General features: G+C 28.3%; 1 protein-coding gene and 1 long non-coding RNA gene across 2 annotated transcripts; both read left to right on the plus strand.

The window, feature by feature from the left end:
* Positions 1 to 479: 479 nt before the first annotated feature.
* Positions 480 to 9,316, plus strand: LOC114411072. Its single transcript, XM_028374838.1, has 3 exons — positions 480 to 501; positions 8,537 to 8,876; positions 9,268 to 9,316. Exons 1-3 carry the CDS (start codon positions 480 to 482, stop codon positions 9,314 to 9,316), a joined length of 411 nt encoding a protein of 136 aa, XP_028230639.1.
* Positions 9,317 to 9,377: 61 nt separating this feature from the next.
* On the plus strand, positions 9,378 to 10,990 carry LOC114411456. Its single transcript, XR_003666447.1, has 4 exons — positions 9,378 to 9,668; positions 9,824 to 9,873; positions 10,747 to 10,784; positions 10,869 to 10,990. It is a non-coding gene; the product is annotated as an uncharacterized LOC114411456 (long non-coding RNA).
* The last annotated feature ends 10,424 nt before the right edge of the window (positions 10,991 to 21,414 follow it).

The following is a 21,414-nucleotide window of genomic DNA, read 5'->3' on the forward strand; positions in this document are numbered from 1 at the left end:
TTACGGATTCATGGAATGAACAAACGTATTTTATTATGTTCATAGATGATTCCTCTTTATTTAAATTATGAGAAGTTTTGGCCTCTAGACATTAGTCTTTCAAAGATGAAGTTGAACTTCAACTAAGAAAATTAAGGTTATCAAATGTGATCGTGGGGAATACTATGGTATATATGACATAAGGTACAACGTTTGGAGTCCCCCGTGTGTTTTTCTTCAATAATTGTGAAATTGTTTTACAACATGTAATGCTAGGCAAACCTAGCATGAACAAAGTTGCAGAATGATGAAACTAGACTTGAACATATATAGTAAGAAGTTTAATTATTTTATGCCAAAGTCGCTTCGGGGAAAGACATTAAAGAATTCAATTTATATCCTTTTAGGGTATCAATTAAAGTAGTCACTACCCTATAGGTATGAGTCGGGGAAATTCCAATATTAGACATATACACATTTAGGGATGTTCAGTCAAAGCAATGTCTTATAGGTTGTATGAAGGTAAGTTGAACTTAAAGATAGTTAGTTGTAATTTTTTGTTACATTTAAAGCTCTCGCATGTATAAGTATTACAATCCCGCTTTAAGATCATGTTTGAGACACGCAAGACTCCTTGAGGAAATTGAGTTTAGAGGGGAAGGAAACATACGAAGTGTTGTCTTTAAAAAATAATTTGTTATTGACAATAGATAAGCCTTTGTACTTACCATTGTTCAAGAAACGGATATGATAATTAAATAATGATGTTACTCCTAACATTATTAAAAGGCAAGACAACACTAAGATTTTCTCTCAAGCACCACCTAAAGTTCAAACTCAATAACCTCAAGAACTGTCATTAAGAAGATCCGCTAGAGAAAACAAAAATGTAATTTGATATGATTTTATCATATTTTTTAAGAACATGAATATGACATTAAGTTGACTGAGAAGGTCTAATTGACCTTAGTCAAGTCATGTTGTGCTCTAACTCTCAAGTGGATTGATATCATAAATGATGTAATAAAACTGATTGTTGAACATAACATTTGGGATATCGTCAAATTGCTTGAAAGTGTGAAACCCATAAGTTGTAGATAAATATATATAGTTGAAAGGGATTCAATGGGTAATTTTGAGATATATAAAGATTGTCTTGTCACCAAAAGTTTTACAAGAAAGAAGGCATTGATCACAAAGAGACTTTCTCTCTGATTTCTTAGAAAGACTTTCTTAGGACTATAATGATACTGTAGATATTATTTTGATAATTATTTTGTATAGATAGATGTAAAGATTACGTTTCTAAATGGAAATATTAATGAAACAATTTATACGGTACAACCAAAAAACCTTGTTTAAGATGATCTAAAATCTATTGTATGCAAACTAAAGAAATCCATTTATTCTTTTAAACAAGTCTCTCGTCTATGGTATTACAAATTCATCAAGATTATCTCTTATGGTGTTGAGGTAAATTTGGTTGATGACTGTATGCTAAAAGTTCAATGGGAGTAAATTTATTATTTTGGTATTATATGTTGATGACATCCTACTATCATCATACGGCTTATTGTTGCAAAACAGTTATATTACAGTTTATCATGTATGCTTAAGTTTATTTTTTTATTGTCCTGAAATAATTTTTTGTGGGAGTCCTAAGGTGTTATATGAGTAATCTTGGTATACAATACTAAAAAGTAGTAAAGCACATTATGCGTTAATTCAAGAGAACAAGAAACTACATGTTTTCATATCGAAAGTCTAGAAGTTTAGAGATCATTGGATATTCTGACTTTGATTTTTCTTAAATTCCTTAATATCAATCACTCCACATAAGGATCCACATTTAACCGTGTTAGTGGAGTTAATATTTTGTTATGACACATCATACTAGAATTTATGATTGCTAAATTATCGTAATTGGCTTGCCTGTTGTCGCCAACATTAAGTAGCCATCAAGTGTTTATTGGGACAATATCTTAACGGTATTATTAAGGATTCGACCAAGTAAACGTTTGTTGACATAAAGTATTTGGTTATTAAATAAAGAATTCAAAAAATACATAATATAACATATAGAAACTCATTCCATGCTAGCTGATCCACTTACTAAAGGTATAACACTTAAAGTTTTTCATGAGCACATTGCTCATATGGGTGTAATTCCTAATAGTACCTTAGTTTAGTGGGAGTCTTATTTATGTTCTATATCTTACGGTTTACAAACATTTTGTTGTTTAGATTTTCTGTAGAAATAAAATTGAAGTTTATCATTTCATTATAAGCTTATTTTGTTTGCAATATTTATGTTGTGTTTGGATTGATCTCTCTAAAGAATAAAGTTTGGACCAATTGGAAATAGGCATGATTGAGATCACATTGCATGTAATTTTCATGTTGTTTATCCATATTGACCTATGGCATTGAGTGTATTGATGTGATAGTCATTGGGTCTAGTTACATTTGTTGTAGTGACGAAAGATGCAGTGATTCCATTATTGGTACATGATATGGACCAAGTTGTTAAGGTGAAAGTCTAAAGGTAAATAGCATACAGATGCGTGCTTAAAGATTTTGTATATAATTGTTACAATATGTAGCCCAAGTGGGAAATTGTTGGAATTTTCTATTTCAATAATTAATGTGGACTAATATCATAAGATAATTATATTACCTATTTATCATTAGTAAGTTTTATTTTATGTGATCAAATTAAGTGAGTCTGTTAGATAACTAAATCAAATGATATGAACTTAAATGAGCAAATGTCAGTGTTGACCTATTAGGAGATAATGGAACCCTATTAGGTTGATACGCTATAAGAAGGTTATAGTCTTCAATACATTGAGTCGTCACGTATAGTTTCTCTTCTCCCCATCTAAACAGTTACAAAGGTCCTATTAAGAAATAAAGAAGTTCTGGTTGAGGAAGAATCACAAAGTCACCGATTACGTTGTTAGTCGGTTATCCATTCCGTAACAGATCCTAAAAAGAGTACATAGATCAGATATTTGTTTGATCAATTATTATAGATTCAGATATTCCTAAAACTCTTCTTGATAATCTAACATAATATATTCTTAATGATTATATTGATATTTTATAAGGATCCTCTAAAATTCGAACACTTTAATCGAGTGGAATTATGTGTCTGCATCAAATATATCCAATATAATAAACTTAGACGATCTTACATCCAGATATTTTTTATGGCATGTTTGGATGTGTGACCATATATATATATATGATACAAAATACTTAAATACAATAAGATATTGGTGTACAACTAATGAAGAGAAGATGATAAAAAGTTTGTTAATTTGACTTGAGTACGTACAAAACAATGTCATTGAAGGTATCAATGAGGATAATAGATTGTATATTTTGTACTAGTAGTAGTATAAAAAGGAAAAAAATATTAAATAGTTTTAAATCACCATTTATTTATGGTCCTAACTCATATTTATGTGATGTGTATTTAAGTTTTTAATTTAATAAAAAAATAATAACACTTAATCATATATATATATATATATATATATATATATATATATATATATATATATATATATGTATGTATGGAAATTGATCGAGATCATGAATTAAGTGATGGTTCAAGTTCACTTAATAATTTTTCATAAAAGAAAAAGAAAAAAATCAAAAGAAATTTTAGACAAAATTATTAAGATAATGTGTGATTCTAGGGATTGTATATATAATTGTTTTTTCCTTGTATTTAGAGATGTATTTTCTTTTCCTCAAATAAAAAAAAACATCATTATCCGTAGTTTTTCCTTATTTTTTTAGGGTTTTCACTATTAAATATTATGTGTTAATCCTCATTTCTTTCAACTCGATCTATTCGTTTGTTGTGTGAGAACATTCTATAACTGATCTGGTTCACAATAGTGTATTAGAGCCATTAATTGGTGTTGGCCATTATTCCCACTCATTGTGCACAATTGCTATTCGAGTGTGGTTCAATACTTTTGTAGTGATTATATATTAACGTATATCGAATCCATTCTAGTATGTGGTAATCCATGACTTCTACGATCCAAGAAGTGTTGATGTCACACTTTCACTATTCAAAAAAAAATATTCATTTTTTTTTCATATGTGATTTGTTCATGAATTTATTTGCTGGACTCTTCTATTGAGATATCCAAATTTTGCTTCAAGAGTTTTTTGAACCAAAATTATATTACTTATTGAAGTTCTTTTAAGAAATTGAAGTTGCTATATTTATTATTTGATTATTGTACATACAATATCCATCAATTTTGGTGTAAGATATAGCTCATAATTAAGGTTGTTACATTGACTTTTTTATGTTATTAGTGTTAATTTAATGCAATTTCAATTATAAGGATATGATGATATTCATTCATAAGAAACGTATGAGACATTTATATTGAATATGTTGATCTTTAACTTTTTTTGGAAATTAATAAACATGCTATTGCAAATAGAAATATCCTTTGCATGTATCATTATACTTTATTTTGTTAATTATTCGTATTAATTTAATGTCATCTTAATTATTAATGTATTTTGTTATTCATTTGAAAAGTGGATGTTATATAAAATAATATATAAGGTTAATTTGCTTGCATTAAGTAAAAACAATATAAGTTAACTATGAATATTATAAGTGTCTTAAACTTTTTCTACATAAAATACATATGAGATTGAGATTGTGCATTGGGATAATAATAAATTGGGCAGGTCCAAGGATTAGTTACCTTTTACTCGTTAAATAAATACTCGTCATGTGCTCGCTTGTTACTGGCTAAGCAGAGACCATTAAACTTTTTCAATGTTTGAGGATATCCATGGGTACTCATGAATATTTTTATAAAAATAAAAAAATAGTTTAACAAACATTTTATTGTAATTTTTATTAATTTTAATATTTTCTTGAAAAATAATTTTCATTGTTACAACTAAACTTATTCAAATATTCTGCAATCTATACAATTAAAAATGTATATGAATAATTCTAAATAAATAAATTTTATGAACTCAAAACAAAATTATTTAAAAATTACTCTCTTAAATATAAACTCAAAGAAAATTATAGTAAAATTAAAGTCTCAATAAAATTATACTCCAAAACATAAATATAAATAAAAAAAATATTTTAAAAAATATTTATGTATTTAAGTTTTTAAAAAATAAAGAATACTTAACAATTCTTCTATATATATTTTTCATATAACTCACGTATAAAATTTTGATACGTAGTGTATATTTTTCACATATATCAATTTGTAAAATAAAAATTGATCAAATTGATTTATGCATTAATATCTTGATGACAATTAACTTATTAGTAATTAATTTATTATATTATTTATTAAAATGAATATATTATATTAATGTTAATTGATTGCATTTAATTCTTAAATATATTTGTTTGAATTAAAAATAAAATAATTTAATTTATTTTTTTTTTGAAGAATATAAATATGGGATTATCACATGCCATCATCCCATAGAACAAAACCTTCTTTTGAGTTTATAATTTATGATTTTCTTATATCATTATATTTTCTATAATATATTTATCAACTATTTTGAAAATTTTATATATGTATATATGTAAAAATAAGTATATAAGTAATTATGAATATTATAAGTGTCTTACTAAAATTTTTGTCTACAAAAAATAAAACATGAGATTTTACATAAGGATGATATGGGTGGGGCGGACGGCACAGGGCACTCCTTATCCTTTACCGTCTTACCATATACTTGTTTGTTACCCACATGGTACCCATTAAGTGGATACCTTTGAATTTTTTTAATATCCGGTTATATCCGCATGTATCCATGCATATTTTTGTAAAAAAATAGTTTAAAAGTATTTCAATAAACATTTTTTTAATTATTTATTTTAATATTTTCTTGAAAAAATAATTTTTATTGTTACAACTAAAGTTATTCAAATATTCTACCATCTACACAAATAAAAATGTCCAAGAATAATTCTAAATAAATAAATTTTGTGAACTCCAAACAAAATTATCCTAAAATTACTCTCTAAAATATAAACTCATATAAAAATACATTAAATATAATTTCAAATAAAATTATACTCCAAAACATAAGTACAAATAAAAAATATTTAAAAAGAATATTTACTTATTTAAGCTTGGTATAAAAAATAAAAAATACTTAACAATTCTTCTATTGTTATGAATAATTTATTTATAATTGTCCATATCTTTCATCATCTTTAATATTTTTTCTTATTTATATTTATCGTTTGTAAATTCCTCCATTATCGTTTGTACCTATAAATATACTACTTCTATTGGAAACAATATACATAATTTTCCTTCTCTCTAAGCTCTTGTATTATCTTCTTTACTTTTATCTCTACTTTTTCGTTTCAAGTTATATTTTATTTAACGCATTATCAGCACGATTGTCTTTCTTCCATAGGTCATTGACAATTAATATTGCAACTTGCAAGGAAAAGTCATGTAAAGAAATTGATTTGAGAAAATTATTCTTTTAAATTCACATTTCAAGGTCAGATTTTCCTCCTCTCTAATTTTGTTGTTCATATTATGAGTTTGGTAAAATATTTGTGTTCTATTTAGGTAATTATAAATTTGATCATTTGAGAATCGTAAAAACTCTATGATAGAAGAAAATTTTTCTCACTCGAAGTGAGAAAATATTTCAAAAGTGAAAATAAAAGAATAATTTTTTTCAACCAAAGTGAGAAAATAATATCATAATGGTTGAAGCTTATAAATTTTATTATAGTTTGAATAGTTATGTTGTCCACATAAATATGAAATTTATTTATTAGAAGTAATGTGTCTTGAAGACACTATCAAATAAAGAAATTTTTAAAAAAAAATTGTGAAAGGTCCTAAAGACCTTATCAAAGAAATAAATTTGAAGATTTTTTTTTTCTCACAAGAAGTGGAAAAACGATACAAAAGGTGAAAAGAAAATATTATTTATTTCTCACCATAAGTTAAAAAAAAAAAGAGTACAAAAGGTAAAAAATAGAAAACTTTCAATCTTAAATAAAGTGAATAAAAAAGATTAGTTTTTCTTTTTCCTCTCACTAGAAGTGAGAAAATAGTGCAGAAAAGAGAAAAAGAAATAATTTTTCATTCTTGAAGAAAGAGTAGAAAAGATTGATTCTTTCTCACCAAAAGAAAAAAAAAATAGTACAAAAAAAAAGAATTTTTCATTCATAAAGAATGTGAAATTCTATTGTTTATTAAAACCATAATTTTTATAAATTAATTTTTTCATTTATTGAAGAATATGACAGCTTATATGTGATATTTTAATATGATTAGACTTGCATATAATATTTTTATATGTGCATTTGAATCATGTAAGTAATATGTTATCTTAATATTTTATTTGATAGTATATGTTTTGATTTTAGTGATTATAGTTGATAAATATTATTAGAATATCATGTATGATCCATGGGTAAATATATTCACATGTTATATATTATGTGTTTATTATATTATGAGTATAAATATGTAATATTCATAATGACTAGTAATAACAACTTAAGAAATATGTTAAAAGGAAAAAAAATTATCGATTTTCATACATTTAATGTGTTCCTGTAATAGCAATATTAAGGAATAACAACTTGAGAAATATTTGAAGTTTTTTCTTGTATAGTAATTGAAAAAACAATGTATGAAAAATGAAAAATCATATGACTCATTTGATTGACATTGCTCCATTCTCTAAAGTGAATGTTACACATGTATTTTTTATCAAATAATTGTTTGAAAAGTTTATTTCTATTATATAACTTTTATTCATTATTGTTATAGATGTAATTAACATTGAGTACATATGATTTAAATGTTTTATATGATTACTTTTGGATTATTTTGTCATCAAACTTATTCCTACATTATGATTTTACTAATTTTTTTGTTTGAAGACATATTATTTGACTTAAAAGATTTATAGGCTTAGGGAACCAATAACGTGTGTATATATATATGTGGATTTCATATACATATTTTTAAAAGGTTTTATTAAATCATTCTATAGACCAATATATGAAATGTGGTATTTTTTATAGTGATCAAGATTCAAATTACTTTAGTTACACACACACACACACACATGTGTGTGTGTGTGTTGTCATCTTTATATTTATAAGTCCATTTAGTGGGTTATCTTTGTTCATTTGTTTATCATGGACATAATTAATTATATATTAAAAGAAATATAGAATTTCTTAAAAGTTGTGTATTACCACTACTAGAAAAAGTTGCTTTTACGACGTTGATTTTAAATTGGTTAATAAAAAACCGTCTTAGAAAGAAATGCGGTGACATTTTTGTAAATAAATACAATTATTCTAAGACGGTTTTGCAAAAACCGCCTTAGAAACGACCATTCTAAAACGGTTTTGAAAAAACTATCTTAAAATAAGTGTCTTTTTCTTTTATAAATAAATAAATAGAATTAGGGTTTGAAAGTGTTGGAGCGAGAAGAGAGCATCGTGCAGCTTCAAGTCACTAGCCATGGGTCATATGCGCAGTTGCAAGTGATTCAAAACCAGCACGCTCCATCAGAACCCTCCACTGCTCCTTGTCCTTCATACTCTCCCTCACCGGCCCCGGCCCAATAACTGCGGCAATTCCAGAGGCACGAGTGGCGAATGCTTGCAAGAGCGCGCCCATTGGATCCCCTGGACAATGCCAAAGTCGCGGCAACGAGGACCACGTCGCCATCATCCATGACTGCTGCTCCAAGATCGAGGCTGAGCTCTCCAACATCTGCAATGGAATCCTCAAGCTCCTCGACACCCGCCTCGTCCCCTTCGCTGCCTCCAGCGACTCCAAGGTCTTCTACCTCAAGATGAAGGGAGACTACCACAGGTACCTCGCCAAGTTCATATATTGTGATACATTGTTGGCACGCGCGATAGGGAATCTCATGCGATTTGGTGGATTTTGGGTTAGAATGATGGAATCTTTTACGGTGACATTGATTTTTTTTTAAGCGATGGATGTTGAAAATTGAAAATATTACTTGTTTGAAAGTAAAAATATTAGTAAATTGTTGAATTGATTTTGTTTGTGTGTTTGATCTATGGTTCAAAACTTGTGTTTCCATGCAATTTGCAAATTATAGGTTAGAAATAGTGGAATCTTTAAAGTGACGGTGATTTTTTTTAAAGCGAAGGAAGTTGAAATTTTGAAATTGCTTGTTTAAAATTGAAAATATTAAATTGTTGAATCTGTTTTTGCTTGCTTGTTTGATCTGCAGTTCTAAAAATGTGGTTCTGCGTTGCGATTTCTTTATGTCAGAACAATGATTTTGAAAGAAAAAAAAGGAAGTTGAAATCCGGAAATTACTTGTTTAAAATTGAGAATCTTGAATAATTGAGTAGCTTTTGGGTGTGCATTACTTTAATTTTGTGTAGTGAAATTGATCTGTAGCTTTCTAAACTGGAGATTTTATTCGAATGATTTGCTTTGATTTTGAAGCGTGGATTCCATGTTTTGTTTGTTATGATGTTTTTTATTTGACTGTGTTGTGTGCAGGACATTGCTAACACCGAGCTGCCTCCAACTCACCCTATCAGGCTAGGTCTTGCTCTGAGTTTCTCTGTGTTTTACTATGAGATTCTTAACTCTCCTGATCGTGCATGAAGCCTTGCAAAACAGGTTGGTGTTAGAAAATCTATTTTTTTTTCAATAAATGCCTATTCGATCAAATTACAGTGTTTTTTGCTATAAATAAAAGTACGAGTATGACTGTATGTAGTAAAATATTCGAAGCTTGTAGTTTTCACATTCATGATATTTTTGTTTATGAACAGGGTGACAGTCTAAAGAGGATGCTGCATGTGGCTGCATTTGCAGTTTCGGGGTATGCTAGTACCACTTCTAAGAGTCATTTTCGTTTTAAAAAGTATAAATAAATAACATGGAGTACTTATGGTCGAAGTGCATTATTTGTTTAGGATGAGAAGTAGCCTTGAAGGTGTAGGCCATTATTGAACTTGGGAGATATTCACTTAGGAAAATGTTAAAAGTTACCAAATGGTTTTCGTGAAAAGAACACGAATGTTGTATTAATTGCATCAACTTCCATTTTTCTTTTTTTTTTATTTTCCGATAAATGTTTGTCTTTCAAAGTAAATCAGTCATTCATTGTGAGATTCTTCATGTTATTCGTGAGAAGCTTTTCCTCATTTTCTTACTAGATAGCAACGCCCATTTACTTATGCGGCTTGTGCTTACTTGTCTAGCTTCCTCTTTGTCGTGACCTTTATTTCGTCAAAATTAAGCAGGGTGTCGTGTAACAATATTGTGCATTATACAAATTTCCTTTTAACTTCCATAGCGTTTTGAACACTACTAGAAAAAGTTGTTTTTACTTTATATGCTAGTATATAGTCAAGCCACCACATATGTTCACTTATTTAGTTTATATACATTGTTTTTACAACAAGATTTGACTATTCTACTATATAATCCTATTCATCTAACACATCTAACTCCTGCTCATGGCTCAGGCCTTTAAGATTTGGAATAACCGGATCAGACAGGATATCATGTTATCCTTATTAATCTTCGATGTCTTCTTATGTTAGTTATGTGGTCTATGTTGTTCCTATTCATATTGTGATATTCATTTAATTGAATCATATATGCAATAATTGCTTAATTTCTTGCTTAGTTCCATTTGTTATTTTTCTTCTGGACTCATTTAAATGTGTCAATTTTTCCTTTTGTTTAGGAGCTGGAGAGTCAGGGAAGTCCACAATATTTAAGCAGGTAAGAAAATGCATTGTTGTCCATGTTTTAGCTTTGTATATACTTGCTAGATTGTTGATGTTTATTTATTTCTGTAATATGCAGATAAAACTTTTGTTTCAAATCGGCTTTGACAAGGCAGAACTAAAAAGCTACTTACCAGTCATTCATGCAAACAATGGCGGATCCAAGACCCTAAGTCAGTGGGTGTAAATTATAAAAAAAAATAAAATCAATGGGTTCAATTATATAAATATAAATAAAATAAAATATAAAAATATAGAATTTTATTTACAAATTTAGTGAATTTTAAAAAATAAGGGGGTGCAAGTGCACACCCTCAGACCAATGTAGGTCTGCCACTGCATGCAAATGTGTATCAAACAATAAAAGTACGCAATATTTGAAAGGGTGTGTTAATTATTTTTCTCTTTAAAATACAAAGTTTGCAGTGTTCACTGCTTATAGTTTGAAAAAGGTTTTGGTGAATTGTCCTGATTGGCCATTATTGATCTCAAGTAATTAGTGGTATGTAGGTATGTATTGATTGGCCTTATTTTGCTTTCTTTTTGTGCTTAAATCAACTTATGTTCTATTTTGTCTCTTGTTGGTATATTATTGGTGTGATACTAATCATACTATATTTTGCTCTTTACACTTGTAAGGTCCACATCAAGTTTTTATTTGAGTGGGTATATGGTTTAGTTACTAATAAAAAACATTTTTTTTATAAAATGAGTGGGCTTGGGCTTCTTCATCCAAAGAGAGAGGATTTTTTTGGAGTCGTGAAAACATTTTTTTATATAACTTTTTTATAATGTTGCTCCTACTGAGCTAGATTTGTTCTTGTAAATTGTAATTGTCTAGCACTCTATTCATCTCACTTAACTGGAAGATTATTTTTACTGGTTCAAGTTTTAGAATTTAAACCAGGTATAATTTCATGGTATTAGATTTTAGATCATCCTAACATGATCCGATATTTTATATTATTCTAGAATTTTTTAAATGTGCATTAATAATATATTTTTCTAATTTTTCTAACGTGTGAGTAATTAATTACTCAATTTTACCTAATTTAAATAAATACTTTTCTAATGATTCTTTTAAATTATTTATTATCTTTTTCTTATTTAGATTAATAGATTGACTTTTAATAAAAAAAAATATCTCTCATTTATTAAATAGATTTCCTTTCTATAATATTTTTCTCTAAAAAAATTAATCTCTTTTTTCTATAAAAATATATTTAAATAACATAATTATATTCATGGACTTTTTATTTCCTATAATATTCGACCTCCAAAAAAGAATGAAAAAAATTAAAGAAAAGTGGTGCCTATTAAGGCAAAAATTATAGTAGCACCTATTAAAGAAAAAATTATAATAGCACCAATTAAGGCATACAGTGTAGAACTGCTTGTCAACATATATTGTTATGTCTTTGCTATTTTGCAGTCCTGTTGGAGAAAATAAGAAAAGTGGTGAAGTCCATAGACTTTTTGATGTTGGCGGCCAGAGAAATGAGAGGAGAAAGTGGATCCATTTGTTTGAAGGAGTTTCAGCTGTAATATTTTGTGTTGCAATTAGCGAGTATGGTCACCATTTAACTCTTTATTTTAATAGGACATTTTCTAATCTCAAACGCATATAAGGTTTTTGCATATACATATGCTCTTTACCCTTGTAAGGTCCACATGAAGTTTTTATTTGAGCGGGTACATATGGTTTAGTTACTAATAAAAAAAAACAATATGCATAAAATAGTTTGTGCTAGTACAGGGAGTAGACAAATAAATTCTTGCGTTCTTTCAATATTGTTGGCAAGAGTGCATCACAATTATTAAATGTACAAAGCTAAAAGGTGACTTGATCTTTTAGAAATTCCTAAGTCATTATTCATTAATGTTGAAAAATGACATTTAATTATCTTTGGAACAAGATACCACAATGTTTTATAATATATATATATATATATATATATATATATATATATATATATATATATATATATATATACACACACTTTTTTTCCAAATAAATGAAATCCTACTAATGCTATACATTTTTTTTATGCAAATTAGTACTCTGGCTAGCAATTTAACCCCAGCAATTTTGTAGTTTGATACAATATATGTGTATTCAAAATTTAAATCAAATTACTTAGTCCTAGTGATATTAGACTTGTATTTTTGTTCTTCTGAAAACAAAATATCTTCTTAACCAAAAATTATGAGAACCCTTGAGGCATAGAAACTCTTTATTATTTTAACTTTAAGTTCTTTAATTAACCAATACAAAAATATAGAAAAAGAATTCTCATAAAAGCATAAATAAATCAATATAAGTGATATGTATTATGCAACTAATTAATATACATACATATACGTACCTTACTGCGTATAATTTTATTTTAATGATTATAATGTGTTTATTATTGCTACTAGCTTAACAAAATCACCTCGGTTCAATTTTTTAATTATTTTAAAAAACACATTCTAAGACGGTTCTTTATTAAGACTGTTCTTTACTAAAAACTGTCTTAGAAAATATATCCTTCTAAGTCAGTTTCTCAAAGAACCGTCTTAAAAGGTTATCATTTTCTAAGACGTTTTTTGTGGGACTGTCATAGAAAGTGAAGACTTTCTACGATACTACTTACGACGATGGTTAATAACCGTTGTTGAATGTATCTTTTAACTGATGTAAAAAACATTTTTTCTAGTAATGTACGCATGATTGATTTCATATAGACTAATTATAATAAATTTTACATATATTAAGGTCACAATGTGTTTTCCTTAAATGGTTTTATTGGTTTATAAACATGTATACATTGCATGTTGTGTTTCTTTTATGGTGAGCAATATCAAGAAAAATAATCTAAGAAATGGTTCGAGATATATTTTGTATCTCTCGATAATAGTATAATGACTCACAGAAGTCAATATTAAATTTGTACTACACGTTTATTAGTATAATTGAAAAGCATACGGTTGCAAATCAAAAGTTTGTGAGAAAAAAATTGAATTTGTTGTTTGGCATGACCAATTGAATCATCTTGTGTCTGTTATGATGTGAAAAATATTTAAAATTTCATGTGGACACCTAGTGAAGAGTCAAAAGATTCTTCACTTCAATGATTTATCATGTACTGTGTTCCCAAAGGAAGTCAATAATTAAATCAGTGCCAAGAACAAATAGGGATGAATTCATTTTAATTTTAGAATGAATATAGGGTGATATTTGTGGACCAATACACTCACCATGTGAATTAGTTAGATATTTCATGATTTTAATTGATGCATCAACTAAATGGTCACATGTTTCCTTGTTACCTACTCGTAATCAAACATTTATGATATTGTTGGCTCAATTAATCTGAGTTAGATCTCATTTTCAAGTTATCAAATTAAGAGAATTTGTCTTTATAATGGTAATGAGGTTACATCTCACGTTTTTAATGGGAATTGTATGACTATTGGAATTTATGTTGAACATCATGTTCATATACTCGTGAGATCAAAGCTTTTAACTTTTTCTTTCGAACATGCAATCTTGTATGCTGCAATATTGATTCTCATCATGCCAACAAGTTGTAGTTAGCTCTTCCGTCTTGAAATTGATTTTTGGTTAACAATCTTATATTTTCAATTTAATATTTTGTTTGTATGTGTTGTATATGTTATAAATGAGTTCAATTGTTTGATCACAACTCACTAAGATGTGCCCCCAAAAGAGGTTGGAAATATATGTTGGGTGTGAATCTTAATATGTTGAATCATCAACAAAAGATTTATTTATGACTCAATTTGTTAATTATTATTTTGAATTATTTTTTCCAATATGAGGGGGAGATAGTAAGCAGTTTAAAAAAGGAGATTAGTTGAAATAAATTATCATTATCTTGATCCCCGAACAAAATAATTTGAATTGGAAGTTCAAAAGATAATTCATTTAGAAAGTCTAGTCAAAAGAAGTGGCTAAATCATATGTATCAACGGTTAATGTTTCAATAAAATTTGATGTCCTTGTTGGACAATATTGCAAAATGGGTATCAGACACACATAAAGTGTGTTAGACACGTTAGTTCCAAAGATGAAAATTATCAATTAAGAAAATGAGCTAAAAAGTAAGATGGTCAAATTGAGGTTATGAGAATGCTAAATGAATTTTCTGATATAATTAGATATTTTAGTTTCAAAATAACTCAGGTATATGAAATTAGTAAAAATACAAAGATATCATATTATGACATGAATAAAATATGATGGAACCGAAATAAAGTCAATGTTATCAATGTATTTGCATATAATGTAGCGCTAAATGCAATAAATGATAATGAGAATGAGAATCAAGAGTAAGTCTATAAAGGATTATTGACAAAGAAATGATTGGCCAAAATAGAAAGACATAATTGAGGCAAAATTAGACCCGTTTTCCAAAGTGAATGATTTTTGGACTTTAGTCTATACACCTAAAGATGTAAAACATAATTATGTTTTTGGACATGTAGTCCATTCACTTGAAAATGAAAAACTAGTTAAATTTTTGGACATGTAGTCAATATACTTGAAGATGTAAAACTAGTTAGGTTTTTGGACTTGTACTCCATATACTTGATGATATAAAATCTATTACACTTTTTGAACTCGTTCTTTATATACTTGAAGATGCAAAACCAGTTGGATGCAAATAGACTTTTGTGCAAAAAAAAAAATGAGAACGGTGAAATTAAGAGAGAAAATATGACTTGACAATAATTTTGAAAAAACATATTCAGTTATAGTGGAAGTGAGTACTTTTGATACTTAATCACTCTAGTAGCACATGAAGGACACAGGACATCTTATAGATGTTGTTACAGGTTACTTATATGACTCTTGATAATAACATTTACATGAAACTCCTGAAGGATATAATTTTCCCAATAATGTATATTCTTGGGAAGAATGCCCTCGTTGGATTAAAACAATCAAGTCAGATGTGGTATAATCGACTTAGTGAGTACTCGATAAAGGAAGAATATAGAAATGATTTTGTTTGTTCATGTATTTTCCATGAAAAATTGAAAATAGATTTTCTGTAATTGTTGTTTATGTAGATGGGGTAAGTATTATTAGAACTCTTGAAGAGTTTCCAAAAGTTATAGATTGATTAAAGAAATAATTTGATATGAAAGGCCTAGGAAGCACAAATTTTTGTTTTAGAAATTGATATTTAAATAATAGAATTTTCATGCACCAAGAAGCTTATATAGCAAAGGTGCTTAAAGGTTTTATATGAGAAATCACATTCATTATAGATTACAATGATTGAAGATCTCTAAATGTGAACTAAGATCCTTCTAGATCTTGAGAAAATGATGAAGAAGTTCTTGGTCTTGAACTACCATTTCATAGTGTTATTGAGACACTAATGTATCCTACTATGCATACACGACCTGATATATCATTTCCCACCAATTCACTAGCAAAATATAAGTCTTCACCAATACGAAGGCATTTAAGCATGTACTTTGTCTTTTTAAAGGTTATTTGTTAGATCCTCATAATAATATATCATAAGTTTACATGAGTTGATACAATAATTCCATGACAATATATGAAATAAGCTGAAATAGATACATCAACTAATCTTGCAAAATTTTTAGCTCAACATGAGAAAAAAAAGGACATTGGCAATCACATGTGAAGACAATGTTACATTTATTGCTCAGTTGAAAGATGGATACATCAAAGTAGATAAAACAAAGCATATTTTACCAAAGTTTTTTTTCACTCATGATCTCTAAAAGAATGGTGATATAAATGTTCAACTAGTTTTTTCATGTGAGAATCTAGAAAATTTCTCTACAAAGTAATTACCAAGGAAGACTTTTGAAAAATTGACTCACATAATTGGATTTTTTTCGTCTTAAAGATGATTGCATACATGAGAAGGGAAATAAAAATGTTCAATACTCTTTTTCCTTTCGTTGTGGTTTTGTCCCATTGGATTTTCCTGATAAGGTTTTTAATGAGAAAAGTGATTACATGTGGAAGAATGATATACCCTTTTTCCTTCACTAGATTTTCAACCCACGGGATTTTTCCTAATAAGGTTTTGATTAGGCACATTCTTAAATAATGGATATCCAACGGGGAGTGTTATGAATAATCTATTTGTGGTTGTTCATATCTTTCATTATATTTTATAATCTTTTTCTTATTTATATTCATCCTTTGTAATTTCCCTAATTATCTTTTGTAACTATAAATAAGCTACTTTTATTGGAAAGAATATACAGAATTTTCATTATTTCTAAACTCTTGTATTTTCATCTTTACTTTTCTCTCTACTTTTTTGCTCTGAACAACCCAACTTTGTCAAGGAAAAGAATAGAAAATTGACTTGACTTTTTCATGCATGCTTCACTCGGCTTGGGGGGATATAGCTCAGTTAGTAGAGCTCCGCTCTTGCAATTGGGTCGTTGCGATTACAGGTTGGATGTATAATTGTCCAAGCGATAATGATAGTATCTTGTACCTAAACCAATGACTCACTTTTTCTAAGTAATGGGAAAAAGGACCAAAACATGTCACTGAAAGACTCTACTGAGACAAAGACGGGTTGTCGTAGAGAAGGTAGGATGGTCAATTGGTCAAATCTAGTATGGATTGTACATGGACGGTAGTTAGAATCGGTGACTCTCTTAGGGATTCCTAAGTTGGGATCCTGGGGAAGAGTATTAACTTAAGTTATATTTTATTTAACATATATATATATTTTTCATATAACTCGTGACATGTATAAAAATTTTATATGTTATGTATATTTTATATATATCAATTCATAAAATACAAATTGATCAAACAAATTTATGTATTAATATTTGATTGATAATTAACTTATTAGTAATTAAATTATTATATTAATTTATTAACGTCAATATGTTGATTAATTAATTTATTAACATAAATCTATTATATTAATGTTAATTAATTGTATTTAAATGTTAATTTTATTTGTTTGAATTAAATATAAAATAATCTCATATAATATTATTTGAAAAAAAAATATGGAATTATCACATGGCATCATCTCATAAAACAAAATCTTCTTTATATATATATATATATATATATATATATATATATATATATATATATAGTATATGCATTATGTTGTTTTTCTTAATTATCTATTTAAATTTATTTAATTATTATTTTACTAGCTAGTTATAGGGTTCACAATCTTATGATCTCATATTGATTGTACATGTATAATACTTAAGCCATCAAACTCTCTTACATGTGAACTAGTCTTTTGAATTAGTCCACTTGAAATTTTCGCCAATAAAGTTATATGAGCCAAAACAGACATCTCGTCAATGGTATTAGAAATTCTATAGTGTCTGGAACAATTTGAAATTAGTTTCATCTCATTATTTGATTTTGTTAAAAACAATATGGATCAATACATATACTACAAAATTAGCAGGAGTAAAATCATCTTTGCAGTCTTATATGTGGATAATATACTTCTTGTAACCAATGATTTATGGATGTTAAATGAGGTGAAACAATTCATTTCTAAGAATTTTAACATGAAGAATATGGGTGAGACATCTAATGTGAGAAACCCATAGGTGCACGATTGTTGTCAAGTAATAATATCGTATCCACAAGGATCGCATTTTTGGCATAACAATTACTGCAATTAAATAGAAATCAAATAATTGAGAAAAAGATCACAAATGGATATGTAAAGATAAGAAAATATTTGATTGGGATTAAATTCAAATTTAGAAAATTTTAGGATTAGGGTTTTGCATCGAAACTCTTGTTCAACCAATCTAACAATTCAAGGTTTTTCTTAATTTTCTTTAATGGTGAATTAACCTAGGGTAATCTTCATTCTCTTTCAAGAAACGGAGATGTGCCTAATTGAACTTACATGTTATTGTTGTGATGGCTATGTTCAATTAAACCCTTTATGTTCTTTGTTAATTTGTTTTACCCACCTAGGATTAATTCTACTATCATGAATCAAAGCCTAAGTTCTTCTATTATGGTTTCATCACATAAGTTCACCTTTCGGTACATTCCTAGGCGTCTAACATCATGCAAACAATGATCAAATATCTAACATGTATAAATCAATAAAACAAGAATTAAAGGAACAAAATTAAAGAAAACCTCAAATTGATTAAATTAACATAAAATAATTGTCAAGGGCTACACCCTAATCCCATCACAAAGAGACCACTAACGCATAGTCATGTGAGAAAAATCACAAAGATAAAAAAAAGAACATCAACATTGAAAAAAAAAAGAAATGAAAAAGGAATTCAATGCTCTCGCTCTATGCTCAGTTCGTACGTTTTGAGGATACTTAACTAGAGTATAAAAACCTATTTAAATCATGAGCCAAAAAGTCTCTAATGCCCAATTACAAAACATAATTAAAAATAATAAAAGAAATTTTGTTTGTGCGTTACACCCATGGTGAGTGCCACACCTAGGGTGTGGGCACTATTGGAGTAGCTCTGAATCTCATTAGGGATGCCCACACTTGTGGCGAGCGCCACACCTAAGGTGTTGACACTATGTTGAAAGTATTCTTGGAGCTCATTAGGATGTCCACACTTGTGGTAAGCACCACACCTTGGTTGTGGACTTTGCAAACTCCAATTTCCCCAAGTTTTCTTCACATTTTCAAGGTAGTAGTTATTCTTTTGGATCAAAGCTCTACAAGGCACTCAATTGCTTTTATTTTGACTCAAATCACTTCAATCCCCCATCCTTTAAGTTTCAAGGCTAACCCACCAAGTTCAACACCTACCAAAAATCTAAAAGCACACAAAAACTGTATCACGGTGCACGTGAATCGGATCCCCGAGTGAAAAGTTATAGCCATTTGAATTTCTCGAGAGATTCCGTTAAATTATGAAAATAAGGCAAATAAGAATAGTCCTAGTCCTACTTGACACTAAATAAATTAAAACATACATGAATGAGTATGCTAAATAAGAATGAAAATGCAACACATCAGCATCATATATGTCATTGGCATTTAGATCCACAAAAATAAATCTTAAGGAATTCTCAGCTTATCTCAAAATGCTTACATTAATAAAGTTCTAGAAAGGTTTTGGATGAAAACTTGTTCACTAAGTGTGACACCTATTATGAACGGTGATAGATTTAATTTGAATCAATGTCCTGAAAAAGAGCTTGAAACAAATAAGAAACATTGTGTATTCTTCCGTTGTGGGCAAGCCTTATGTATGTTTAGATTTTTCCAAGGCATCTAACAATGCCTATGTGGTCTGAATGCTCACGAGATATCAAAGCAATCTAGGGATGAAACATTAGGAAACTGCAAAGAAAGTGTTAAGGTATCTATAAGGAACCAAAGATTACAAGCTTATGCATCAAAGATCTGACAATTTGGAAGTTGTTGGATGCTCGATCTTAAATTTACTCTTGTAATTTGAATTTGGATACATCTTCATGATGGCTACCAAAGCAATATCCGGGATAAATGCAAAACAATAGTTAGTTGCTAATCATAGGATTGTTCATTTCTAAACAAGTGAAGATATATTATGATAATTTAGCTATTTGTTATTTTTTTGCTAATAATAATAAAAGTGAAAGTTGAAGCAAGTATGTCAACATAAAAAATTTAGGCATGAGGGAATGTGTCAAAGAAAATAAAACCATCGTTGAACATATTAACACTAAATTAATGATTGTGGATTTGTTGACAAAAGGCATGCCAACAAAATTGTTCAAGGATCATGTAATGTGCATGGGACTTGATTTAGTTATGTAAAGTTCATTTCTTTTGAATGTAGTGAAACTTTAGTTATTTGCTTGTCTTCTCATTTTGATGTATACATTTTGGTTGAGAAAACATGTAATTTAGACTCAAAATAAATATTGAACATGTTCATTCAGCTAAAATTGTTGTGTTTTACTAACTAAGGGTAATTACATTGTGATACAAGGAAGGTAAAATCAATTTTAGAGAACTTAGTGTCATGATTCATGTGATTAACTTCTTGGGTGTAGGCATAAATTTATTAGTATTGTATATATCATCAAGTGTGAGAAATATTAGACTTGATTTTAAATTTCAAGATCAAGTTAAAGCAATCCTACCCTAATTTTTCTTACCCGCGTCTCCTATTTTTTCTCACCCACATCTTTAGATTGAAGTTTGATCACTTTATCTAATGATAAGAGATATGTTGTTATGTTATAAGGGTTTATCTAGATACAGAAAAGAAGGGACCAATTTATACGATGGATAGAATATGATTAGGATTGGTCTAAAGATAAAGTATCTTATGTTTAAGTTTTATGTCCATCAACAAAAAAAAAACATGTGTTCTTAGTTTTTATAAAACAAAAAGTACCTCATGACAAAAATGCCACATATATTAAAAAAATCAAGATATAGTTTTTATTTTAAGTAAAAAAAATCTTAAAAGTTATTTTAATTCTCACTTAATGTTGGATCCCTATAAATAGCGCAGAGTCATTATTCTAAACACGGGTAAAACAATACACATTCCATAATTTGGGAAGTGTTCTAGGGTTAGAACTTAGAAGTATGTTGTGCATTGAAGACTTTAAGCGTTGCTTTTAAAGTTACGTC

The sequence above is a fragment of the Glycine soja genome, chromosome 5 (genome assembly GCF_004193775.1).
Source record: "Glycine soja cultivar W05 chromosome 5, ASM419377v2, whole genome shotgun sequence".
In the NCBI taxonomy this organism is placed as follows: Eukaryota; Viridiplantae; Streptophyta; class Magnoliopsida; order Fabales; family Fabaceae; genus Glycine; species Glycine soja.